Genomic DNA, 27990 nt, shown 5'->3' on the forward strand with positions numbered 1-27990 from the left:
GATATATGCTGGTTTCAGTATCATGAGAGAAGTAATTTCAGCCAGGCCAAAACATTCTTCCTTTCAGCAAATTGCTCCACATGAAATATATTTGCTTGCTTAGCCTTCCACCTCATTCTTCCATATTCTCATATCTCCCTCTGCTGCAACAACAACAAAAAGCCAACAGCAACTCTTTCTTAACAGGGTAGTAATTAGAGAAAGACCCAGGTCTACAATCAACACAAAGGAGTTCAGAAAACAATTTATTACCAAGAAACTCTACATTCCTATCGGCCTAGATGTCTATTAATCAGATTTCCAGCACAAAAGATGTCTGGAATAGCTGATGAGGATTGGTGCAAACAAAGAGGCATAAAAACATTCTAGATAGACGTTTAAATGCAAATCTAGATAAAAGTATTTCTTTTGACAACTTTAAGTTAACTTGTTCAAGACTGAGGAAGGTATTACTGAACTCAGAAAGCCAATTTACTGGCTAAAAGCAACTTGTGTTGCTTTTTCCCCAGAGAAAAACAAAGTTTTTTTTTTTTTAAACGATTAGTCCTGATAGCATGTACATCCAACTAGGTTATCTCTGCCAAGACAAATTTGGCAGTTCTTAAAATGTCTCCCCTCTAATTTTACAAAGTTGTTTGACCAAGAACAACAACAACAACAAAAAACCATCCCAGCCTCCAGTCTTACAATTAGCCAACTCCTTCAACTAGGGAGTAACTAAAATATGTAAACAGTAGAAAAGACAGGCTTATTTAAACAGAAAAACTCCACTATAGCTGAAGACATTGTTTCCTGTTGAATGCTTTCATCTTCTTTATTTTCTACGAAAGTTAAACAGGATATTTACTTTTAACTTACTTATTTCAATCAACTAATACATAAAGCACTTAAATTAGGCAACAAAGCGCTTGAGTCATCTAATGTGAGATAATCTTGGTCTAAAGAAATTACTCAAATTCTCTTTTCGGTAAATAACAATAAATGTCAAAGATCAAATTTAAACTCCATTACTCTTTATGACTTGATGTCTATAGTGCTAAAACATTCAATGAAGCATTACTAAAAAGAAATGCAATTAGCAATTCAACCCCCTTTATGTGATCAAAAACTGCACTCCACTCCACTTTAGTATCATACTTACACAAGCTTTCTTATATTTAATGAATGTTCAAAAAGATTTATTCTTGGATCAAATAAAGAAGGCTTTTAATCTAGCATTCTGTTTTCATCAGTAGTCAGCTAGATGTCTATAGAAAATATAAAGATGGCAGAAGTATTCTTTGTTGGGGTCCTAGCAAGTAGTCTGCCTCTCTTTACTAAAGGGCCATTAGATATAGTGAAGTATAATTGCAGTTCCTTCATTTAAAAAAAATTCAAATTAGTTAACCTATAATAGATATTAACTCCAGAATAAAGAATAAAACTTTATCACAGTTAGTGATCAATTATATATATATATATATATATATATATATATATATATATATATATATACACACACACACACACACACACACACACACACACACACACACACGATAAAATAAATAAATTCGAATACCAGGATAATATCAAACTAAATTAATACAAATGCTGAGCTTTCGTCAGCCAGCACTGCCGACATCATCAGAGCATAAAAGCAAGTAAATGGGAGTTCTCTTTATGTTACTAGCCGGCTTTGCGCCCAGCTTTTTGGCCTGGTCATTAGTCCACTCGATCTCTCTAATTTTTTATTTTTAAAGGGCACGCGTTTGCTGCTCCCTTGGTAGTTTCCAAAACTGCTGTATTAAACAGCTTTTAGTTTGATATTATCCTAGTATTCGAATTTATTTATTTTATCACATGGCTTAATATAATTAAGACACACACACACACACACACACACACACACACACATATATATATATACATACATACATACATACATACATACATACATACATACATATAGTCTCTAATTATACTAAAAATGTGAATCTTGGGTATATTCATGTTGAGAAAAGTAGTCGAACTAACAACTGTTTGATAAACTTAGCTTTCGTCGGCTAACTGCCGACATCGTCAGAATTGAACGCCGGAGGTTTGAAAGCCTTCTCATAAGACCGGCAGTTTGTGCACTCTGCTCATAGAACGCATCACCGGTCTACCCGCCCCAGTTGACCGTATTGCTTCTAATAGTCTCACATTCATCTGTACACTTGTAAGCTCAGGGATCACCGCCTCTTATTGTCGCTCTCTTTGCCCAGTTTGGACGTATCTGGGTACACGTTGCTATAGAATGGTCCCCCTAGGATCCATGAACATGAGCTGGCCATTAGATGACATGAGCAATGCTCACAAGTGTGGATCCATATGGCCAGCAACAATCACACATTCGACCTTGCCGGGGCGGAGGCCATCGCCCAGGATGTCACCAAGGGTGGCCAGTTACTGGAGGAGGTTTGGCTGTCGGATGAACACTCAATTAATCGCCACATAGAGTTACTGCCTACTTATCAGACACTAAGGAAGTGGGAACAACAGCGTAACAACTCACAACGAGTGCAACGGGCGCAGCCTATGCAAGACCAGAACCGCTGTCTCATGCAACAGCAAAGAAATACTGGATGGATCCTAGTTCCAAGCCATTTGATCGTTTTTTTTATATTTATCCCATTGTTCGACTACTTTTCTCAACACACACATACACATACACATACACACACACACACGACTGTGATAAAGTTTTTTTCTTTATTCCAGAGCTAATATCTAATATCTACACTGTCTATCTGTATCTATACACCTACATCTACATCTATGTATATATTTATACATATAAAAATATCTGCATACATACAGGTAGTCTTCGACCTACAACTAAATACATACAGGTAGTCCTCGACCTACAACTAAATTCAGCTCAAAATTTGTTGCTAAGCAAGGCTGTCAAGCTACGAAATCTACTGCCTTTAGGACTGCTTAGTTCTTCTTGCTTGCCAACAGAACTGAGGTTGGGATTCAGGAGAGTTTGGAGTCTACAGGTGTCTCTTATCGCTTTCAGTAAAGGTTCTTCTCATAACAATTACCAGAAGATGTATTGGACAATGTGACCTGAACAGTCAGAGAGGGGAAGAAAGGTCTTATTCTTTTAATTATCTGCTTCCCACCATTTCCTCAGAGGTAGCTTTAATTCAATTATGCTGGTTTGATTCTTGCCCAATAAAAGAGAACGCAATGACTCTGGTGTTTTGCTTGATTGGGTTTTTTCATCCAGGACTTAACAAAGGCAGTATTAAATCAGTTTTGCCCCATTTTACAGATTCTTTTGCCACAGTTGTTAAGTGAATCACTGCAGTTCAGTGATTATTAAGCAAATCTGGCTTTCTCCACTGACTATGCTTGTTGGAAGTCAACTGGTCATCATATGATCATATGGGGATCATATGATCCCAGGACAGTGCAATTGTCATAAATACATGCCAGTTGCCAAGCACTCAAATTTTGATCATGTGACCATGCTGTAATAGTAACTGTATAAATATAAGTCAGTTTTTCAGCGCTGCTGTAACTTCAAACAGTCACTAAATGAATGATTGTGAAAGACTACTTGTATACCTATATGAATAAGATTAATTTAAGATACTAACATAAAAATTATATACATAAAGCATATAAAACTTACTGAACTGATCTACAGTAGCTAACTATATCTATAAAACCTATTATCTATAAGACCTATCCATTTTATTACCTATTTTACATTCCTTGGTTATGCTATGCGTAAATGAATTTCTTAAGTTATGCATTTTCTCTGTTGTTATCTGTTCTTGTGGGTTTTGCTTATTTCCATTAAGAAAATAAAGCTGATGTGGTACTGCTAGATAATCTCCCATCCATATTTCCCTGTGTGAAGTAATCAAAGCACATGAATCAGAAACCTACATCTACAACCCAAAGTGTCTACACAGGAATTTACTTGCCCCCACTATCGAAGAAAAGTGCATTGTTCCAAACCATGGTATAATCAGAGATACGCCAGCAGCTAAATCTTACACTTCATGGTATTATACACAGTAATGAAGTTTAAGCCCAAAGGTCCTGGTAACTAAAAAGAATTTCAAAGCCTTCCAAAATGACTTTGTAAAGACTAATGACTTTCTTTACATTAAAAGGCATTTTTGTTCTTTTGCACTTCTTTCTGGTATTCATGAAGTACTTTAAACACAAACTACATTCAGATCTAGCACTCTGGAATTCCACTAGAGTTTTGTACAGGTAAAGGTAGTCCTTGACTTACAACCATTTGTTTAGTGACCATTTGAAGTCACAACAGCACTGAAAAAAGTGATTTGTGATCAGTACTCACGTTTAAGACCATTGCAGCATCACAGTTATGTGATTAAAATTTGGGAGCTTGGCAATTGGCGTGTATTTATGATGTTTGCAGCACCCTGGGTGGGGTGTGTGTGTGTCATGTGATTACCGTTTGCTATCTTCCCAGCCAGCTTCTAAGAAACAAGGTCAATGGGAGAACCTAGATTCCTTTAACAACTGCAGTGATTTTAGGAAAAAAGTTCATAAAGTTGGGTATGACTCATTTAACAATCACCTTGCTTAAGTAATGGAAATTTTGGTCTCAAATATGGTTGTAAATTGAGGATTATCTATAGTCAATTTATGACCATTTGTTTGGTGATCATTTTAAATTATGGTGGTGCTGAATGAAGGGATTATAATCCTTGCTTGAACTTTGAAAATCCTAACATCTCTAGAAGAGTAAGAAAGAAAAAAATCAGCCACCACTGATATTATGTAGAAAATTACTCCTTTAGCTTTTAAGATCCTACCATTATTCAATTTACACCTCACTAGTCACTGATTCCTGTTAAGTTTCCTATATGCATGTACATAAATATCTGCCTAGGAGCATAGCATTTACTAAGCACATTTTTTGGTATTTGATTTGGTTTCATAATCCCATTATTAAGGTTTTTTGTTTTGTTTTCTTTATTTTTATAGGATTTTTTTTATTCATAGTTTTTACATTCCTACTCTATTTATAGCATTATAGCAAGCTATTTCCTTTGCTTTTATTTTTAATTTGAACTTTGTAACTTTTTGTATTAATTGTACAAAATGCTGGTCAGGGACTATACTATAGCAATAAAGATTATCTGATTTAAGTCAGGCAGTGTCAGATGGGGATTTTAAAAATCCCTCCTCTTTGCTCTTTCGAACAATTGAGGAATCTTACTTCAAAGATATTTTCTATTAGAACCTTGAAAGTACTGTAGGCAATAAATTAATTAGAGAAAATATTTTTTTCTTTCAGAGCTAATAAAAACCATGCTGAATGTTGTTCGCTTCAAAGAGATCTGGATTTTGATAAGTTCATTTCAACAATTTATTGCAAAAGGATTCTGGATCTATTTAGGCACCTAAGGAAAGTTCTTCCCCATAATTTTCCTTCTTTCTTCTTGCACACGAAGACTAACTATTTTTTTAATGCTTCTTGGTTTGTTGAAACAGAAATAGCTAATGGGGGGTGGTGGGGGTGGAAGCAAGTAAGGCCATCCTAGGAGGACTCAAGGACTTAGCAAAACCAACCAGATCTATATATCTTGCCATCCTGAAAACTCCTAAAGAACCTTAGGGAATCTCTATTTACAATTATACAGCATCTCAGTAAAGAGTTGTATAAGAAGGAAGGAGTGATCCATAAGATATCAATGTCTTGCATTCATTTTTTTCTGATACAGAAACAAAGCATCCACTGGAGACAATTAACCCTAAAATGCTGACCAGCGTGGGCTGTAGATACAACCCAAATAACATTGTGTATTTCTTTCCTTAGGAAAAATGTTTTCCAAGCTACAGAAAACTGCAGAAGAGGGGCTCTACACAAATGGCATATGAACACTTTTAACATCCAGTGCCCACTGTGCTTTATAGTATCATGAGCTGTTTCCTGAATCATTCTGAGCTGTTTACCACAATTCTGTGGGAACTGTGAGATTGACAACCAACCTATCTCATCAGTTGCCTGTGTACCAGCACTTCCACATAAGGATTGTACGTAAGGTGACCAACTGTCCTCCTTTAGGGAGGACAGTCCTCCTTTTGTAAGTTCTGTCCTCCCTCGAAAAGTGTCCTCCTACATGTCCTCTTTTCGATATTTGAAGACTAATCTGCAAGGCTTTTTTTCTCTCATAGAATGCTCAGAACGGCATTCCGGCATCTTTTTTGAAGGTTTTTTTTCAACTTTTGTATGAGCTGTGCTACTCCCCCTATTGGCTTTCGAAAGCCAATAGGAATTGCTGCTGAGCGTGCCAAAATACCTGGCCGGCAAACTTTGCACATGTAAGTTGTCTGCAGCGAAGGCAAATTGGCAGGAACTTTGCACCCCTCCCTGCTACCCAACTACACCATCTCCTAGTTAGTCCCGAAGATACCTGGAGGAGACTGGAGCGGCGACACCACAGTAACTTTCTCTTGATCTTCAGCCCTGCTAGGGAAATAATGGCTGCGGGTGCAAGAGGCAGGGGCGGCGGGGCTGCTGCAGGCGGGGGTATGAGGGGCAGCAGTGGCTGGTTGCCCCCGTGCTGTGGGAGCCATGGGGCCTGCTCTACATGGGGCTGTGCAGGGGGGCTGCAGGCAGGGTGTATTGATGGCGGGCTGCCCCCCGGGGTGGAGCCGGAGCCGGCACAGCTGGTGCTTTGGGAGCCATGGGGCCTGCTCTACACGGCGGGGCAGCAGTGCTGGTGGGGCGGCTGCGGGCGGGGGCGCGGCATGTAAGCATAGTTACAATATAAAATGTTATTGTTACAAATGTTTTTATTATGCATTGATCATATTATAGTGTATTCTGTATTACTGTTGCAATGAATAAAATATTTCTTTTTTTTACGATATTTTTTTCTTCAATTTATTTGTGTCCTCCTTTTCATTGAAAAAAAGTTGGTCACCTTAATTGTACGGCTTTTCAAAAACACCGCCTGGTCTATCTGATCAGATGACACTGGCTTACTATGAGAGATGTACTGCCTCCCCACCTTCCTGGTTTTGCACCACTTTGAAAGTGAAGTAAAGCTGATCTTTTCTTTCTTTCTATTCCCTGCATCCTTCAATGGACAAGAATTCAGAAAGTCACTTGAGGAAAAAACCAAAAACAAGCAGCGTCCTGATGCCTTTAGAATGACTGCTAAAAAAATACAGAACTCTTGTCATTTTCGTCTCCAATCTCTAACTGCATTGCAAGAGAACAATTTGGACCAACTTGTCCATTGTTGTCCATGAAGAAAGGATGACATAATGAATGTCACAAACCAACCAGTAATTTTAGCAAGCAAATTTTTGACAAGTGTAGATAGTTTTTAAGTGAACTATTTTCCTCATCACCCTAATAATAACTTAATTTATCATTTTCTTCCACCATTTCATAAGTAATGAAAAATAAGCTAAAGAACTTAGACAAACTGGGAATAGTGAGTTAAACATACAGTATACGTATGCAGTAAGTCTCTACCATCATTCTTATACTTTGAACAATAAATAAGTATTGTTTTCTTGTGTTTACCCATGTATTTTAGATGCTTTTATTTTTAAGTCATATCTATATTCCACAACGATAATAGAAAGTTGGCAAACATACTTTCACTAGCATAAAACAGAATTTATCCCACATACGGCCAGGAAAAGCTGGTGGAAAAAATTATCAATAAAGTTCAGCAGGGGACAATGGAAACAAACCCCTAGCAGAAAAATTCCTGGGACTAAGAGAAGCTGGAACTGCATAATATCTTATAATTTATTTGGCTAGGGACCAGAACATTAGACCAAGATGTCAAAATCCCCATAAATGGAGAAAGAAACCAGTGCCAGGGCATCTGTATATCAGCACTAATCTGAAATGCTGAATTTCCAAGAGTCATAGGCATGGGGCCAAATCAAGCTAACTTGTTGCACTCCCAACACTATGAGAAGTGATTCCTGGGGTCTCATTTTATCTGGATTATTTAGATGTGTTTTCCGTTTACACTGATACTCTATATACATGGAAGTTATTTCTTCAAGCAGTTCCCTTAATGACCTACAGTTTGCCCACAATATTTGCAGAAAATCTTCCACTATTCACTATTCATTCTCTACAGCCAGTCTATCTGAATGAAATAGGGGAAAGACTTAACACGAGGAACACAATTTTGTCCAGTACTATAAGCAAGGAAGAAAATGTTTAAAGGTGTTTTTTTTTGTTAAGAACAATTTATAAGGCTACCTAATAATCAATAGAATTCAATAATCAATATACATTTTGTATGTTACTGCCCACATGACAGGTAACAATTTGTGATTTCAAAGAAAACAAGAAGACTAAGATCTGAACTAGTTTTGAACTCATCCATAATCCTTGTATCAAAGAACACTTAATCTTTCTAAGTGGGGAGGAAGGATTTTCATCTCTTTGCTTTCACTTTTATTCCTTTCAATTACATGTATTCCCCTTAATTTGATTTAGCCTAGCAATTCTTCTTTTGTGCCATATCTGTTATCCACCTTTGGCGATCATGTTGGCGATCCTGTTTTTATCAGCAACTGCATGAAAAAGTAATACATGTATTCCCCTTAATTTGATTTAGCCTAGTAATTCTTCTTTTTCTTGTGTGCAATATCCAAAAGTAATACATGTATTCCACTTAATTTGATTTAGCCTAGTAATTCTTCTTCTTCTTGTACCATATCCGCTATCGGATGTTGGCGATCCTGTTTTTATCAGCAGCCTCACGCAAAAGTAATACAAACTCTTTCTCCGTATGAATGAAACTACTTCCTTGGCTGATAGTTATTTATCATTGTTGGCCACTATATTATCATGTGACTTGAGGTGGCATCTCAAAAAAGCTAAAAGCACTATATAGCAATAACTGAAAAACAAATTGATAAACAATCACAACAATCATGGAGCATGCTGGATGGCAGGAACAGGCAAGTGGTGAAAGGTGGTCTGCAAATAATAAGATCCTGAGCTTTGAAAAGCTTTATCATTACTCTTAACTGTTCTATATCCAGAAACCAAATGGCAGTTCTTCAGCTTGGGAAATAAAAGCGTCAAATGGGCATATTGCTACAGTCTGAATCAGCTTTAGCTCTCAAGCTATGTTGAGGATATCCCCATGTATACAGCAATGCAGGAGTCCACACAAGGTGGAATGGCTTGCTGATCCAGGAAGTAGCATCTCTGAAAACTCTCTCCCATATAACAATAGCCATTCTATACCCTCACCCAAAAAACATAAGGCCACCTCTGATATGTCACTTAAAATCTGGTTGAGTTTAACTCTGAGAGGGAATAGATGCCCTGTTACCTCTTCTCATGGATGAAGAAGGGCTTATTATTGACTTGAGCAACAACAGTTAGAAACCAAGCTTACTGAGGATCCAATGCCCTTGCATTTAGAATAAGCCAGGAGGCTGAAAGGTAGGATTGATACAAAACTTTGCCACTGTCTTCTCTTAGTACAGCCCAACTTTACCACATTCTGCCCAATGCACTATTCCTACTTGCCCCCATTCCTCCATTAGTCCAATCTCCTAAACCCTGCCATCCATCCTCAGGCTTTAAAAGTCCCATCCTTCACAAACATATTCAGCTCCTCCAGCCCTCCTCCCAATATATGTCTACAAATACTGCAAGGGTCTGCCTGGCAGTTCACCAGCTCCTGCAAAATTTGCTAGCCATACAGTCTACCACATATATTTGCAAACCAGCCATCTTTACTTCCTCCTGTCACTGGGACAAATTAGTGGCATAAAAATAAATCCGGTCCCAAACCACAATCTAAGGCCAATTTGAAGGAAAAGCTATAGCTACTTCTCTGATTCTCACCCAGGAGTGACCCACCAGGAACAATTTCCTAATGGTCACCACTGTTAAACAGAAGGTGATTCTGCCTAGAACACTGGTGACCTTTCCTTCATTATGTTTTCAGACTGGGACTGGATGACTTGTTGGGGATGGCTTACTGGATTCCTGCAATGAACAAATATTAAATTATGATCTCTTAAGTCCCTTCAACTCATAGTTTTTTTGATTCTACGAATGACCTTAAAGCAACATCCATAAATGTTATGAGATCATTCAGCTCAATAACTGTTTTGATATGTTTGAACAAGTCACATCCCCATGTTTGAATATACATATCCCAAAATTATTATTAAGGAAAGTTTGGAATTATATGTATTTCAAAAAAAGAAAAGATATTTAAGAAAGAGGGGGCTAAATCCTTCATTCAACCAAGGCCTTCCTGAAAATGCTTCTTTGTAACTTTTGAGAATGTCCAGAGGACAGTTTAGAGGTTAAGCAAGTACAGGAGAAAAATCAGTGATCACCTCTCATCCAACTTTACAAACTTAAAAACCAAGTTATTAGGCTATGTCAGTCTTGGTATCATATGCTTTTTCTATTTCTATAGGATTCTATTCCATAACCATTCTATGAGAGTGGAAGGAAGCAATTCCACCTTAAACTGATGAAGTTCAATGAGTTGGAAGCAACACTTGTTTCAAACAGATTTCCCAAAGCATCCAACTTTTTATTGAAGATATATTAGATTTACTGTTGATTTTAGATAACAAGTGGTTTCTGTGATACAAAGCTTGTCCTATCATGATAACCTCTGTACAGAAATAGTTCTTCTATGTACCACAGTTAGTTGGGAGGGAACATAACTGGACATTCCTTTCATATTAAAAAAAGATTATGCAGAGGTAGCTAGAGCCAAGCCACTTGTAATACTAAACACTTTGACATTAAATATACATTTGCTTCAAAAAATAACTCCTTGTTAGGATAAGGAGAAAGTTTGAAGCTTTGCTCTCGGCTTTAAATAAGAGCAATTTTTATTACATTAATAGCACTGAAGGAAAGGATTAACCCTTCTGCCACACATGCATCAATTTTAATTATGATATCCAATGGCCCTGTTAGTCTGTCTCTAATATATCTCCAACAAGGTTCTCAGCCTAGCATATTACCCAATATATTAGCTTTCCAAATACAGAAAATGTATTTTGATGGAACGGTAACCCAAATATACACTTCCTTGCTAACAATATGACAAGAACAGTTCTGCTAATCAGACAGTGTGTTTCTCATTCACTCCAAACACTTCTTAGTATGTACAATTTTTCCACATGGACATAAATTCACTTGGGGTGATAAACTTGGTTATCGAACCTCTTATGAATGCAGTGTATATCAGAACCTTTGTATGTGTTGTCCTCAAATTAGTGTTTAGCGATTGTTCAAAGAAGTTACAGCAGCACTGAAAAAGGTGATTTGTGCTTGATCAGTCCTTGTACTTGCATTTACAACAGTTGCAGCATCCCCACAATCCCATGATCAAAATTTGGATGCTTGGCAACTGGCTTGTATTTGCAATGGTTGCAGCATCCCAGAGCCACGGGGTTGCCATTTCTAGTCTTCTAGCCTTCCCAGCCAACCAGCAAAGTCACCAGGAGAAGCCAGATTCACTTAATGACCACACAATTCACTTAACAACCGCAGCAATTTAAGAACTATGATAAAAATCAGTCATGGTTTACTTAACACTGCTTAGCAACAGAAATTCTGATCCCTATTGCGGTCATAAGTCGAAGAATACCTGTCATTTTTATCATTCATATATTAAAGTAAATTAACTAGAAAGACTTGTTACCACGATGTGAGCTAAATTCTGTAAGTTTAATTCTGCCAAACAAAGCCCAATAGTCATAAGTTAATAAGAAATCCAGATTCAAAGCTATTTCAAGAATCCTAGGTTGTTTGGGCACAATAAATCATAATCACAAATTCAGATAACACAGTAAACTATAAACTGTATTCACTGATTTCCTGCTTGTTTATATGTAAGCTAGGAAAGTAGATAGCATCCAGATACCATTAGGACAACAGGTGCAGAAGAAACATATGTTAAGCGGGGGGGGGGGGGGGACAGAAGTTATTATAAAGAGACTCAGACTGCCTCCCCCAGTCCCTGGGCTGTAAGAGGAAAGGAAGGAGAACAGAGACAGACTTGTAAAATTCTGTTTCTGTAGCAGAATAAAGTTTCCTAATATGGCCTATGTTTAGAGTTGACAGAAAGTCAGAAATCCTGATTAATAGTTATATGGAAATACTGCCATGGTCTTCCATCCCAATCAAGACAGAAAAAAAATTCTAGAAGCATAGACTTAATTCTAAAACTCAAGTGCAACAATGATGTGTTTGTATTTGGGAAGAAAACAGGTACATTAATTCTCTAAGGAGTCACCAGAAACAAGCCTCAATAATAAGAAATTACTTTTGTTTTCTTTAAAGTTCAATCATAGGTCAGCCAATTCTTAAACTATAAAATATTACTGCACTTATAATCAAGTCAAGGGTGAGCCAGGGCATAAGCCAGAAGGAAAGGACATATTACTTTTTAATTTCTCTAACTATCTTCTTCCTTGCCTTATGTTCTGTTTTAGAATCAGAGACATCGAAGCAAGGCAGGAGTAACAAAACACAACTTCTTCATTAAGATCACAAAAATAACAGAACAGCAAACAAAATGGTGCTGGCCCTTTTATACTCCCTTTGCAGGGACAGCATCAGCCTATCAATGCAAGGCTAGTCTCCCACCTTGCACTTGCTCACAAGGCTGGAGACAGCCTGTCTGGTCCCAGGCAACCACATGGTCTGCCCGGGCCTTCCACCTGCTGAGTCATTCAGCAGGCCCAGGACATAACACCTTATTTATTGAAAGAAAAGTTATTTCTTCACAAACAAACTGTCCAGCCCTGTAAAATTGCTTTGGAGGGATGTGAATGTAGCTTCAGTCTCCAACACCAGCAATCAAGGCTTTTCCCAAGGTTTAGAATGGTTGCCCCTTGAAACAGCAGCACAAACCCTAGGAAAAAAACACTTTGGTTTTAAGAAGTTTGTTTCAAAAATCTAAATCATTCTATGCTTATAATATTTCACAGGAAGCAACAAACTCCTGTTTGCTCCTATAATTCTTCATTAATAATTTGAAAAGTGTTCTCTGGCACAACTATAGATTTAATAGGCCTTTGCAATTTCCATATATGAACACTGAAGAGAACTTAGAATGTCTTCTTATTTCCAAGCAGATTAAGGAAAATTGTTTTGTATTATTTACAAGAGGAATACACAACAAAGATAATGAAATAATAAAAGAATCTGAAGAGTATCTTTAAAAGCTTCCTCCTTTTTTTTCCTGCTCTGAGATACTAATAAGTCAAGAAGTAAACGCAGAAATCACAGCCCCCAACTCAGTTTCTACTTTCCTACACTTCACTTTTCTGAACATTACTGGAGGTTTATTTATTACTATAGAAACAAAGAGATGGTTTTTAAAAAGCATTCCCTTATCAATCAAATACTCAAAGATCCAAATATGTCTTTCTAGCCACAGCCCAGCTGAGTAGAGGTTAAAGGCTCATTCTCTCTTTTGCCAAAAGCAAAACAAAAGCTAATAGGGAAGTAATGCTTATCTGACAGAGGATAAAAGATGGCTGGTCAGTTTAGCAGGTCACAAACCATACACGCCTTTCCTAAGGCAAGACAACTTTTCTTTACAAAGAATACAATGATTCATAGAAGCAAGATATACGTTTACTTCTTAGTACCAACTGAGGTTCAAAATTTGACAGGTCATCGTGGGAGTCATAGAGAACTCTTCCATATTAGGTTGTAAGTGCTTAGTTCTTAAAATTAACAAATGAATCCAATGATATGAAGTAGAGTTTGTTGTAATTCTATTTTGCTTTAGATATTGTCTTGGCATATTGGACATATGTTTATGTTGCAGAAGCTACAAATATTCTTGCTTAATAACAAATCATAGCAAGCTTTATCAGTAATATAACAAGATTTGTATTGTTGTGTACACAACTACTGTACACATTTTTGGGACTGATAAACAGCATATCAGGTACTAAGTAAGCATGATAAGCTTTGAATTCTTCCCAGGCATAATTAAAATTCTCCTTCTTCCATCCAAGCTCCTCCAGGTCCAGATTTTCCAATAACTAGACTGAAAGATTGTTAGTTAAGAAAGCAGATATATTAGGCCTAACAGAATAACTTAATATGACCTTGATGTTAAAAAAAAGTGCTGCTGATGCCTTAAAGATGTACATTGGCTGCTATTGATACTAGAAGTTGCAATTCAATACATGAGAGAATTGTCGTTGCAGATGATTACCCCATATAAGTTATGTACATGACCAAAAAATAAGGACAACTAGTTTTCTTAATTATAGTAAACTAGAAATAAGTAGTACATTTTCCTGTCCTCCAACCTTTACATTAGCTATATGGCAACTGCTGAAATTTCTGCAAATTAAAATCATATATCTGGAGGAAGCTGTAAAAGTTTTACTTTAACACCTCTTCTGAAAAAAAAATACTGGTTTATATTTTATTTTATTTCAAGAAAAGGATAAATGAATTTTCCTGTTGATGTGCTATCAAGTTGGTGTCAACTCTTAGCAACCATAGAGATATATTTTCTTCAAAGAGATCTACCCTAACCTGGTCCTTCAGGTCTTCCAATGGTGCACTAATAGACACTGTAACTAATTCCATCAATGCTGGTTGTCATCTTCTCTTCCTTTCTAACCGTCCCAGTTTTGCAGATTTCTCCAGAGAGTTAGGTCTTTGAATAATGTACTCAAAGTAGGATAACACTGGACAACAATGATTTTGCTTCCTGAACACTTTTGGGTATATCTTATAAAATGTTGGCTGCACAAAAATAACCTGTAATTTAACCTATTATGTACTGTTTTATAGAAATCATCTGTTTTTATACAATGTCAATGTACACACCCTTTAGTACTAGTTGGTTTTGCTGCACACATGAAAGAAACATGAAAACATGGAACTGTTACTGAAGCACATCCAGTACACCAACTACAACTGGAATATCTGTGGAGATGTAAAAGTAGTGGCTCCACTGCTTGAAATGCAGCTCAGAAATACCAAGTGCTGTTGTTACACACAGCCATGCAAGAAAGTTGCATTATATTAAAAAGAAATGGCCACTCCAAAAGAATTTGGTTCCAGGACAGAAAAACAAAAATGACTTGTTCACCTGACAAAGATATTTTTGCCTTGGCTCACATAAAACTCAGAGTGATGAAAAAAATTGTGAAAGAGATAAACAAGGAAGGTAAAGGTTTTCATTACTTGAGACAGACGTTTCCAAAAATAACTGATGCCAAGACTAAGGAAGGCATTTTTGTTGGTCCATAGATCATGTAATTTTTTTATTTATTAAATTTATATACCTCCTATTTCACCAATAATGCAAATCCAATTAAAACTAGCAACTCTGTTTTAAAAGCTTTAGCTCTACATCTCATATATTGCTTTCAATCTTGAAATGAAAAATAAAAATATAATAACTGAATGACAGACAAAAGGAATTTACATGCCTAGTAGAGGTTTATACATTTCCTCCAAAGAAACTGCTTGATTATTCTGGAATTCTACCAGTGTCACTATCTACCAACATCACTACTAAAAACAAACAAAAACTTTCCCTTCAGATCTTCCTTGCATTTCCAACAAAGTCCTATTTTTTATTCCTTCGGGCCTTGTTTTACATAAGACTTCCTCCTGTTGAAAGAATCTAATGCTCTCCTATTTATCTTATTATTTTGTTGAACATCTGGTAAGAGTTGCCGGGGCTGGGTTCACAATCAGGGTTATGCTCCCTTACAACTGCTGCTTTATTCTAGTAGCAGGCACATGCCTTTGAAAACACCAATGTCCAGAACTCAGATCATGATGGAAATCAAGAAGATTGTGTGTAAAGAATTCCAAAGCACCCTTTCTTCATTGATTGTAGCGGAAACCCACATAGGCTATATGATGAGGAAGAACATGAATGTTGTTGCTAAGCTTAATAGTAGTAATTGTATTATGCCTCTGCAGCCTGCAAAGGGGATGTTAGTGATGCCACAAAGAAATATTTTTAACTCTTTGGGGAGCAGTCTGGTAAGTTTAAGAGAACATTTTCTGCTTGTCATACCTGAAGTAAATTAACCTGCTGATAAACTGTGATTTGATGCTGAATTGTCACAATACAACCTGAGTGGTTTAGGAGTTACATGCAACCAATGGACTATGCTGCAACATCACCAATCTAGAATAATTAAGCGGTAACGTTGCTGCTACTGTTCAACAAACTATGAAAACTATCCAAAAAAGAAGGAATTTTAAAGTCAGTTTCTGTTGTTAAATGGCCCTGATACTCCTGCCCCTACATTAATAAATAGCATATTAGCAGATCCATACACAAAAGGATAGATTATTTTGGACATATGCCAACTTGAAAATTTAAAAATGGATTTGATAAAAGTCTTCAATTTGTACCGCAAACTTATAATCCCAAATGAACAATTTATTTTCAATTTCAATCAATTTACAGTAACTATGAAAAAGAGGCTTTGGCATCAATGTACAGTCCTAAAGTTATAAAGTTTATTAACGATCAAAGGCCAAACTAATTCCTAAATTAAAAGGGGCATTGTCTTACCTGAACGCCTTTTCTCAGTACGGAGATGGAGAATCCACCAATGGGTTTTCTCTGTCTGCCTTCTCTTGAGATCAAGTAGCCAAATTAGCCACGCCCCCTCTTGCCAGGAGATCCAGTCTTAACGAGGGCGAAGCAGCTGAAGATGAACTTGACGTTGGCTCTCAATTCCCTAGAATGGCCTAACTGACCCTAGGGTGGGTGTGGATTCTCCATCTTTGTACTGAGAAAAGGCATTCAGGTAAGACAACGCACCTTCTCTAGTACAGGAGATGGAGAATCCACCAATGGGACATACCAAAGCCTCACTGTCCCGATGGGTGGGAAACAGGTAAGGCTGGAATATCGTCCCCAGATATCACTTGCTGGAGGACCCTCCTACCAAAGGAGGTGTCCGCCGAAGCAAAACGGTCAATCTTGTAGTGACGTACAAATGGAGAAGGCGAGGCCCATATCGCAGCCATGCAAATCTCCTCAATGGATGTCTGAGTGGCCCAAGCCGCAGAGGTTGCAGCACTGTGAGTGGAATGGGCAGTGAGATGACTTGGAGTCGGCAGAGAAGAAGACTGGTATGCTTCCGCTATACAATTTCGGATCCACCTGCCAATGATGCCCAAGGAAACTTTCTGACCCATGGTAGCTGATCGGAATGACACAAAGAGGGCTTCTGATCTACGGAAAGACTCCGTGCGCTTGAGGTAACGCCTCAATGCTCTACGGACATCCAGTGTATGCCACTGCCGCTCCAAGTCATGTGTCGGATTTGGACAAAAATTTGGTAAAATTATTTCCTGTGATCTGTGGAACAGAGAATTTTACCTTTGGGATAAACGAAGGATCTATACGTAGGACAACCCTGTCACTGTGGAAAATGCATAGGTCATTCCTGACCGATAATGCAGCCAGTTCCAAGATTCGTCTGGCCGATGTAATGGCTATCAGAAACGCCACCTTTAGGGACAGGTGTTCCAACGAAATGGTTCCTAAAGGTTCAAATGGTGGTTTTGTGAGAGCACGGAGGACTCTCGGTAACTCTCAAGATGGGTACCTGTGAACAACAGGAGGTCTGGTGTTACACGCCCCTTTGATAAATGCACGAATCCTGGGATGGTGAGCCAAGGGAACCGAATCTTGACATGAGAGAAGAGTGGACAGCGCCGCCACTTGTCTGCGAATAGTCGCAGGGGCAAGGCCTCTGTCCAGTCCGTCCAACAGGTAATCTACTATTTGGGGAATGGTCAATTTGGAAATGACAAGTTGTCGCTTCCTACACCAAAGGCAAAAATTTTTCCAAGTGGAATCATAGATGCGATTGGTCGCAGGACGGCGCACAGCCTGAATCATGGTGATGGCTTAAGAGGAAAATGATTCTTGTGCCATTATGCTGCGCTCAAGCGCCAGACGGTCAGTTGCAACCACTGGGGATCCAGATGACTGAGGATCCCCTGATGTAGTGACACCTGATGCGGGGGAATCCTCCATGGAGGTGACTGGGTCAGGTTCATCAGGTCGGCAAACCACGGTCTCTGTGGCCAGTAAGGGGCCACGAGTATCATTTCCGCCCGTTCGTGAATTAGTTTGCGGATGGTCGCCGGAATGAGAGGTAGTGGTGGAAAGGCGTAAAGTAAGCCATGTGGCCACCGGGTCCATAAGGCGTCCGCCCCCTCCGCCTCCGGAAGGAAGTAACGGGAATAAAACCTGGGGAGTTGGGTGTTGTCCTGTGAAGCGAACAGGTCAAAACTGGGCGACCGAACCTGCAAGAGATGTCTGAGAACAAGTCCGGATGTAGGCCCCACTCCGAAGGGTCCACCGTGGTACAGCTTAGGAAGTCCGCTTGCTCGTTGTTGACCCCTGAAACATGTTCCGCCCTGAGTGACTCCAGGGTGGACTCTGCCCAGGTGAACAGGAGCCGTGCCTCGGTCATGAGGGATTTGGACCTGGTGCCCCTCTGCCAGTTGATGTGTGCTTTGGCCGCCACATTGTCTGTGAGGACTAGAACGTGACAGCCCTTGATCTTGTGTTTGAAGTGTTGTAGAGCTAAGTGGATGGCTCTGAACTCCAACCAATTTATATTGTTTCTCAGATCCGCGATGGACCAACGTCCCTGAGCGAAATGAGAGCGTAGATGGGCCCCCCAACCGTACAGACTGGCATCTGTTGTGATGGTGACGCCTTCCGGTTCCTTGAAAAGTGACCCTTTGGTCACTGCCTGAGAGCACCACCAGCGAAGCGCCTTTCGAATGTGAACCGGAACCTTGACCAGGCGGCTGGATGCGCTGGTATTCTGTCGCTGATATGGGAGGAGGAACCATTGAACGTCCCGCAGATGGAGTCTGGCCCAGGGAACTATGGCTATGCAGGAGACCATCTTGCCCAGTAACTGAGAGAGTAAGACCAATGGAACTGTGCGTTGCCTGTATACCTGGCGAGCCAGTTCCTTGAAGCTGACCACATGCTCCTGGGAGAGATAGACCATGCAATTTGATGTGTCTATGATGGCTCCCAGGTGTAGTAATCTGGATGAAGGAGTTGTCTGGCTCTTTTGGAAGTTGACTGAGAACCCATGTTGCTGCAGAACGTGAATGGTGGACATCACGTCCGCCCGAGCTATCTGGAGGGATGCTGCTTGGATTAAAATGTCGTCCAAGTAGCATTGGACGCAAATTGGGATTTTCCTCAGTCTGGCTGCTACCACTGCCAGAATCTTTGTGAACACCCTGGGTGCTGAAGATAGGCCGAAAGGAAGGGCCCTGTATTGAAAGTGGTTGCCCTTGTAATAGAAGCGTAGGAACCGATGGTGAGCCGGGTGAATTGGAATGTGAAGGTAAGCTTCTGTGAGGTCTATTGACGCCAGGAAGTCACCCTGTCTGATGCCTCCCAGGATGGACTGAAGAGATTGCATCTTGAATTTTTTCTATTTTATATACCTGTTGAGATTTTTCAGGTCCAGGATGGCTCTCCATCCCCCTGAGGTCTTGGGGACCACGAAGAGGATGGAGTAAAACCCCCTGCCCCTGTAACCTGTCGGAACCTGTTCTATGGCCTGAATGTCTAGTAGATGTTGGATGGCCTCCTGCATAAGCCTGTGTTTGATGGGATCCCGAGATATCCTTATTTTCGACTAGGTAAGGTGTGAGGGCCTCTCCAAACAAATTGCTGCCTAAATAAGGAGCAGTTGCTAGGCGCCACTTGGCCTTGGTGTCAGCCTGCCAGTACTTTAACCACAACATCCTCCTAGAAATTATGTTGGACGCTATGGATCTGGAGGAAAATATGGCCGACTGGAGTGTTGTTTCTGCTGCATATTCTGGGGCTGCTACCATTTTGGCCAGGTCCTGATGAGTGCGCATGTCCTCAATTGGGACCCTGGCCTGAAGTTGTTGCAACCATAAAAGAGTGGACCGGACAAAAAATGAAGCACATGTGGCCGCTTTGATGGCCCATGCTGCAGACTGATGTGTCTTGCGCAATGTTTGTTCCCACCTCTTGTCGTCAGCCTTTAGTACCTCCAATAAGTCCCCCGCCATGGCAGTTTGGGAAACCAAAGGAGTCCAGGCTTCATCCACCTTGGGGACCTCCAGGGCATCAGAGAGATCCATGGATGTGGTGAACAGCCTTTTATCCGTTCCACTTACTGAAGGGAAAGAAGATGGAGCGTCCCATTATTTCTTGATCCCCTTCAGAAACATGGCAGGACACGGAACATGATGTTCAGTAGCCACCTTTTCAACAAAAATTGGCCATGATGGGGTACCTGTTGTCCCCTGCAGCTGAGGGAACTGGTCTGCCCCTATATTTGCCGTAAGGGTGACCTTGCGAGGTATTGTTAGGAACAGGCTGGAACTAAATAAACTCCCTGAAGTGGAAGGCTCCGGGGGCAGTTCCTCATCCTCCGAGAGAGTAATTTCCGGTAGCTCCTCCTCCTGAGGGGATGAGTATCCACTCATGGAGGACTGGGGTGCTGAGGGCTCCATAGGGAGCTCATAGGGTGGCATGGCCGAGGTGGAGGCCTCCTGCTCAGAGTGGACTGAGCGCTGAGCCAAAGCCCTGTCCACAACCTTGGTTAACAATGCCTCCAAGCGTCCGTCGGAGAAAATGTCTGCGATGTCCGGACCCCTGAGTCCCGCAGCCATGGGCGTAAATGTGGACTCAGGGACAGTGCCCGGGACAGGTGTCGCTTGCTGAGCCGATGTGGAGGGAGAACCCAATGTTACCGGCATTCCCAGGATGGACCACACCCCTTGAGTTGATGTTGATGGGCCCAAGGGAAGTTCCATCTTGGTGGCTGCCATATGACCCATATTCAGTTGGGCCTACCTCTGTGCTCTGGAGAACTCCTTCTCCAAAGCCTGGTGCCCACGGCTGGCTTGCTTTTCCACCAACTTGGATGTCTTCTTTAGCGTATGTTTGGTCTTAGTTTTGCACTTGCCCGCTGCCTTCTGTTCAGAAGATTTATTGCACCCGTAATTGGGTGATGGAGAGGGCGTGTCCAAGGTTTGAGGCAACGGTGATCCCTCCATCCCACTTGAGCAATTTCAGTAAGAAAAACACTGAGAAGAAGCTCTGGCAGACAAGTAGTTGGCGGAAGCGAGATTGGAGCAAATACCAAGACTGCTCACCTGACCAAAAATAATTCTCTCTGGGCTATGGTCACGGTAAATGAGGCAGGTACCGATGGCATGTTTGGAACCACTCTCTGGGCTCCGCCCGGAAGCCTTAGGTGGCCAGGCAATGTGCACCAGTAATAAAAAATTTTGCAAGCAACCTCAATTAAGGAAAATATTTTTGAACAATTGGAATTAATTTCAATTGGCAGCTAACCGATGGAGGAAAGGCCTGTGATGATGGCTTGCTCCCCCCTTTATCAGTGCTTCACGTGCTATTTTTACCTATGACCAGGCCTGCTAGGCCTGAATAGGCCTCCACGTGAGATCTAAAATGGCCGCCGCTGTTAGAATGAGGCCTATTCACTCGAGGGATGCAAATTGACCATGAGGGGAAAAAACAAGGTTTGAGGAATCCTGCTGCCAAAACTGGGTGACTTTCCCCCGCTGGCTGTGGATTTCCCCCCCCCCTTGCTTCCCAAGCCGAAAAGGAAGCTGATTCTATCTCCCCGGATCGTTTGGACTTTCAAAATGGCGGCCACGACCTAATTCAGCCAAATTTAGGCTCCGCGGACTCCACGAGGAGATCTGGGTTCCCTGAACGATCAGAATGTTCTGGGGGCATTGCGATGCGATCGCACCAGCCCCCGACTGCTCCCTGTAATGTTAGCTGAGCAGGGAAAGCTAAGCTCACAGCCAAAAATTCGGCTGTGAAAAAGGTGTCCGTGAGGGCTCTGGGTTGCTTATGCAGACTCCGACAGACCGGATTCAAGTTGAATCCGAGGCAGGAGTCTGTAATCCACTCCCAACAGGAGAAGGAAAGCTGGGAGGGCAGGAGAAAAGGCGCAGCAAGCAGTCTCTGCTATTGCCTTCTCTCCCCCCACCACCCAGGGCCCTGGGGGAAGGGAGAAGGGGATGTGATGGGAAATTCCCCCCCAAGCACCCCCACCTCTCAATTAAGGTTGAGATCAGAGCTGATCCCAGCCCTGGTGGGAAATAATAACAGGGATGACAATTTAGAGTTTCCAATAAAAAAAGGATAAGAATCCACCAATGTATTTCTCTATCTAACCTGCAATTGATGAGAGCCAAGTCACAGAAGTCTTGCAAGAGCGGAGACCAAGTTAAGACTGGATCTCCTGGCGAGAGGGGGCGTGGCTAATTTGGCTACTTGGTCTCAAGAGCAGGCAGACAGAGAAAACCCATTGGTGGATTCTCCATCTCCTGTACTGGAGAATTCCTATTTTTTATCAAAATAAAAATTTAAAAAATTTGACAATGCAAACCAACGATGAATTAAACTAATAACCCTAAATTATTTTCCAAATCCTACTCAGTTTTAATTCATTTAATCATCATTATTAATAATCAATTCAAAACAAAGTCAAAATAAAGTGTCATAATTCCATTAAAGAGATTTAAAAACTGGGACAAGATCCAAAAAAGTGTCAAGAAAGATTGGAAATAAGGGACACTGTATTTTCTTTTTGTCATTGCCCCAAAGAGGACAATTTTTGTTAATACATACATGTTATCACTATTTTATACATAATGTCATCAAGCAATGAGCATTATGTTTTAAATCAGCCCATAACTACACTTGGTTCATGGAACAGTATGGTCTCTGATCAAAGTTCAGAGACATTTTTGAATTTGTTGATTAATAAGTTAATATAGCTGCAGTTTAATAGCTCCCAAGGATGGTCTAGTGCTTCCATGCCACAGATCCCCTTTGTAACACAATTTTTCTCAGCACATTCCGATACAAAAATAAGCTCTGTCAATTATTTTAGTGTCCTTAATAAGCATAGCATGTGACACCTGACTGACCCTCTAACAAAACTCCCTTGTGTCAGTCACTCTGCATTTTCAGAAACTTAAGTTTGCTGCCCATAATATTGTCGCATTTTTGTAAGTTAAACACTTTTGGATGGCTCCCATCACAAAGAAGTATTAAATACAGTAGTAATACACTTAACAAAGAAGTTTAAAATTCTCAGAATTGTTAAAATTACTGGAAGAAACATCAAGTTTGTCAGAATGAAACAAATACAACCTATTCTTACAGTATATTATACATATAAGGGTATTTTATTGATTTAATACCACATGATTTATCAAGGTTAAAATTGTAAGTTCACTCAGAAGTGTGACCCACACTTTTTCATCACATAAAACAAAATTCATTTTAAAAAGTTGGGAAACAAAACAGATTTAATTTTCATTAAATAGTACATTATATTATGAAATCTGCCATTTATCAAAGCAAATCACAGATATTTAAACCTTTTCTAGGATATTGGGCACAATTAAAACAGTAAAATAATGTTAATTCCTGGTCCTAGTCAACTTCAATGGTTTAAATTTTGGAGATTCATCTTAAAATATTTATTTTCTCAGTTCAAAATATGCTGCCTAGAAGTCTTTCTAGGCCTCTCATAGCCTAGATAGCAGGAACTCTGATAGCAGTTTTCCCATAATGGCCTTAGTCCAAATTATCAAGCCAGCCATCTGGGAAAAAAATTAACTTAAAGCAGTAGTTTAATTTAACATAAATCAACAGCGGTAGAATCCTTCAAGTTTAGGGGTTCTATAATCTCCAAGGACTTGAAATGGATGCCTAATATTAGAAAAGCACATTAAAAAAGCACAACAAAAATTTTTTTCCTGCCTCAACTCCGAAAGTTCAGACGGCTCCAGGAGTTATTGATATATTTTTACACTACTAGAACTGTCTGGTTTAGTACAACAACCAAACAGGATAGGTACAAATTCCAATGGATAGTGTTGAGTCCGTGGCGGGAAAACAGACACGAGAAGCAGCTGGAGTTCTCAGTTTCATTTATTCAGCGTTCAGCTTACAGGAAGATGGCTTCAGCCTCGCCCAAACGCCTCGCAGCCTCTTATATAGGCAACTCCCGGGTAAATGGGTTACTTTTCCCGCGCCAGCACCCGCGCATGCGCACGGCGCTGGCGACAGCCTGTCTGGTCCCGGGCAGCTTTGCACCTGCCCGGGACTGCCTGCAAACGCCCGAGCCGTTTGCAAGGCTCGGGACATAACACCCCTTTCCCCCGGGCTAAAACTACTACCAACATACAACATTTATTTTATATGACATTTTGCTCCCCAGTGCTCCCACTGATTACTGGCTTTTGCCTTGCCAGCAATGTTATGTAATCTTCTAGATACTTAGGAGATTTCTTTGCTCTCTGTGACCTTCTTAGCTCTGGGTTACTGGCATAAGTCCCCTGACTGGAGGGAGGCGTGAGCCTGTTCTCTCTATTGTGCCCTGGTGTCTTCCAAGGACTGTGCCCCGATGCCTGGCCTGCTTGCTTGCCCACCGGGCTCGTCAGGCCAGGGCTTCTGTTACTTTGTGACCTGGTTGACCTACCTAGCTGTAGACCCTCAGGCCCCTTGAAGTGATAGCCGCTGCTGGGCGTCTCTGTAGAACCTCCTAGGTCAGTCCAAGACCTGTCAGGAGGCTGTCCATTCCCTGAACCCCATTCTGTGTTCGGGCTCGTGTGGGTTTCTGTACTTTCCCAAAACTCAGGTGTTCCCTGATTTGTGCTAGGGTTGTTGTAGTCGGGACTTGGTTCCTCGACTAACTCTGTGTATGTTTGACCCCCTGTAGGATTTGGGGTAAGGTCAGGCCAACCTTGGGAATTGTGTGCCAGTTCTCTTGCGGGGAATGATTTGTTGGGATGCCCCCGGGTATCCTCCGTTGCTGGAGTAGGCGTGAGTGCCTGTTGTGTGGGTAAGCTCCATGACTTTCTTTCGGAGCAATTGCAGAACCTTGGGACGAGCCGTTTGTGGCTCCTCAGTGGAGATGGGCAGTAGCTCTTGCCCTTCCTTGCTCCAAAGGGTCCCCCTCCCCCCCTGGAAAAGACCCAGGAGTCTCAGCAGAAAAGTCTCGCCTAGAGCGAAGTTGGTCGATGTGCCGACGCAGGACACGACCGTTGTCCAGGGCAACCTCGTAGGAGAGAGGACCTGTGATCCTGGACACAGAAGCGGGGACCCATGTATGACCAGGCCCGTAATTGCGAGCCCAAACCGGGGCACCCACAAGTAGTTGTCTAGGTGCCCTAGGATGTGAGGTAGATGAAGGCAGTCTGTCCGGATGCAACCGGTCAAGTCTAGTAGTAAGTTGGCGCCCCCAACGAAGTTCAGCTGGACTTCTCCCTGTAGAAGTGGACGGTGTGGTGCGATAAGAAAGGAGAAAGTCAGCCAACCTGTGATGCCAGTCCCCGTAGGTGAGTCTCTTCAAGGCGTCCTTTTGCGCACCATGCGTTGCGATTGTTCAGCCATACCGTTGGTGGACGGGTGAAAAGGCGCAGACGTGGCATGACGAATCAGGTTTGCCTGTAAGAAAGCTTGGAATTCGGAGGAGGTGAATTGAGGGCCGTTGTCGGACACAATGACATCTGGCAGCCCGTGTGCAGCAAAAATCCCCCTCAGTACCTGAATAGTCTTTGCAGTGGTGGTGGATGAGACAGGCACAACCTCAAGCCATTTTGAATGGCTGTCAACAAGGACCAAGAAGAACTGGCCCTGAAAGGGCCCAGCGTAGTCAATGTGCACCCTAGACCATGGGGACTGTGTTTCCTCCCATCTATGCACAGGAGCTTGGGGCATCTCTGGGCGAGATCGTTGGCACAGGTGGCATGCGTGTACCTTAGCCTCAATATCTTTATCTAAAGCAGGCCACCACAAGTGGCTGCGTGCAAGAGCCTTCATACGAACAATGCCAGGATGACCCTCGTGGAGGGATTCTAAGACCCTAGTCCTCATTGAGGTGGGAATGACAACTCTGTTTCCCCAAAGCAGACAACCCTGAGAAAGGGACAGTTCGTTTCTTTTGGACCAGAAACTCTGAAACTCAGGACTAGGGCAGTGCTCAGGCCACCCGGACAGGACCCAGGAGCGGACACGTGAAAGTGTGTGATCTGTACCTGTTTCAGCGGTAACATCCCTGGCACTAAGAGGAAGCTCGGGCAAGGCTTGGATTGATAGAATGTTGACAGCTGGCGCGGGGTCAGCTTCTACTACTGGCAACCAGAGGCATGGCCCATTTCTTTCCCAGGCTGAAAAATCATATGCAGACAAAAAATAGACCACCTAAGCATTCGAGGGGAAATGATGTGGGGAGTCTGCTTACGTGTGGTAAACAGTCCCAGCAGAGGCTTATGGTCAGTGAAGACCGTGAAATGCCTGCCATATAGAAAATCGTGGAATTTTTTAATTCCAGCAACAACAGCCAGAGCCTCCCTGTCTATCTGAGCGTAGTTGCGCTCGGCAGAAGACAATGTTCTGGAGTAGTATGCAATAGGAACCTGAGTTCCATCAGACCTGAGGTGACTCAGGACAGCTCCAACCCCGTAGGGGGATGCATCACAAGCGATGCACACAGGGAGAGACTCGTTGAAATGTGCAAGAACACTGTTAGAAGGGAGCAAGGCCTTGACTTCTTTAAAGCAAGCCTCATGCGCTTGTGACCACAGCCACACAGCCTGTTTGTCTAGTAGCCTGTGAAGAGGCTCAGCTACACTAGCTTTATGTGGAAGAAAAGAATTGTAGAAATTCAGGAGGCCTAGAAGGCCTGAAGTTCGGCCTTAGACTTTGGCCTGGGTGCTTCTAAAATAGCAGTTAGTTTGGATTCAGCAGGATGAATCCCAGCAGCATCAATTTTGAATCCCAGAAATTCAGTAGAAGGCACCCCAATCTTGCATTTGTCTTTTCTGAGCTTGAGGCCTGATTTCCTGAATCTTAACAGGACAGCCCTAAGCCTTTCAGCTAGAATGTGTGTGGAGTCTCCTGCAATCAAGACATCGTCAAAGTAGGGGCAGACCCCTGGTATACCTCGTAGTGTGTTTTCCATAACGCTTTGGAAAATCCCAGGAGCGACATTCACTCCAAACTGTAGCCTTTTTACTTTAAAGGCTCCCCTGTGGGTCACAATGGTCTGAGCTATGGCAGCATCATCATCAACAGGCAGCTGTTGATATGCTTGAGCTAGGTCAAGCTTTGCAAAAACACGCCCCCCCTTGAGAGAGGCCAGGATGTGACTGACCACAGGAACAGGATAGGCATGTTGCTGCAATGCCTTATTGAGTGTGCATTTGTAATCAGCACAAATGCGAATGTCCCCATTTGCCTTTAGAGGCGTGACAATGGGGGTCTCCCACGGGCTGGAATCAACAGGTTCTAGGATTCCCTGTTGGATTAGTTTGTCTAGTTCAGTGTCAATCTTACTTTTTAAAGCAAAAGGGACCCTTCTTGCTTTAATCCTAATGGGAGTGACAGTGGGGTCTAGCTTTAAGGACACAGGTGGTCCTTTGAATGTGCCCAGCTGGGGGCTGAAAACATCTGCAAATTCTTTGCAGACTTCCTGTAGGTCGAGTGTTTGTAAGCTATTGAGTCCTGTGACGTGTATCCCCAGGGCCTCAAACCAATCGAGTCCTATGAGACTCGTTCGTTCACCCCCTACTACTAATAAGTCTAGTGGACCTTCAAAACTCTTGTATTGCACGTTAAGGGTGGCCTCCCCCTTAACACACACTCTTGAGTTCTGAAAATCTGTTAATACAATATCAGAAGGCCTTAACTTGGCCTTAGACCCACTTCTGGAACAAATCTTCCTAAATGTATGCAATGAAATGATGGACAGGGCAGACCCTGTGTCTAGTTCCATAGATAATGGAACCCCTTGTAGCTTCACGTTGAGTGACAGCTTTTTCTTCATGGGCTTGTGTGTGCCTGTTCTACAGATGCTTCTTCGCGAAGCGCAAAAACCTACCCTATTCTGGCTGGGGAATCTGGT

At 41.6% G+C, this 27990-nt stretch overlaps 1 protein-coding gene across 1 annotated transcript in view; it reads right to left on the bottom strand.

Annotated features, from left to right (window-relative positions):
• Nucleotides 1-17203, bottom strand: part of RBPMS (RNA binding protein, mRNA processing factor) — an 83352-nt gene extending 66149 nt beyond the window's left edge. The window contains exons 1-2 of the mRNA XM_039333537.1: nt 16951-17203; nt 16572-16651 (exon numbers count right to left, since the gene is read on the bottom strand). Coding sequence (XP_039189471.1) covers nt 16572-16651; nt 16951-17203 — 333 coding nt within the window. The remainder of the gene's footprint in view (nt 1-16571; nt 16652-16950) is intronic.
• Between the last annotated feature and the right edge of the window lie 10787 nt (nt 17204-27990).

Source organism: Crotalus tigris, unplaced genomic scaffold (genome assembly GCF_016545835.1).
Source record: "Crotalus tigris isolate CLP2741 ecotype Arizona unplaced genomic scaffold, ASM1654583v1 scf7180000024506.7606697, whole genome shotgun sequence".
NCBI classification, from domain to species: Eukaryota; Metazoa; Chordata; class Lepidosauria; order Squamata; family Viperidae; genus Crotalus; species Crotalus tigris.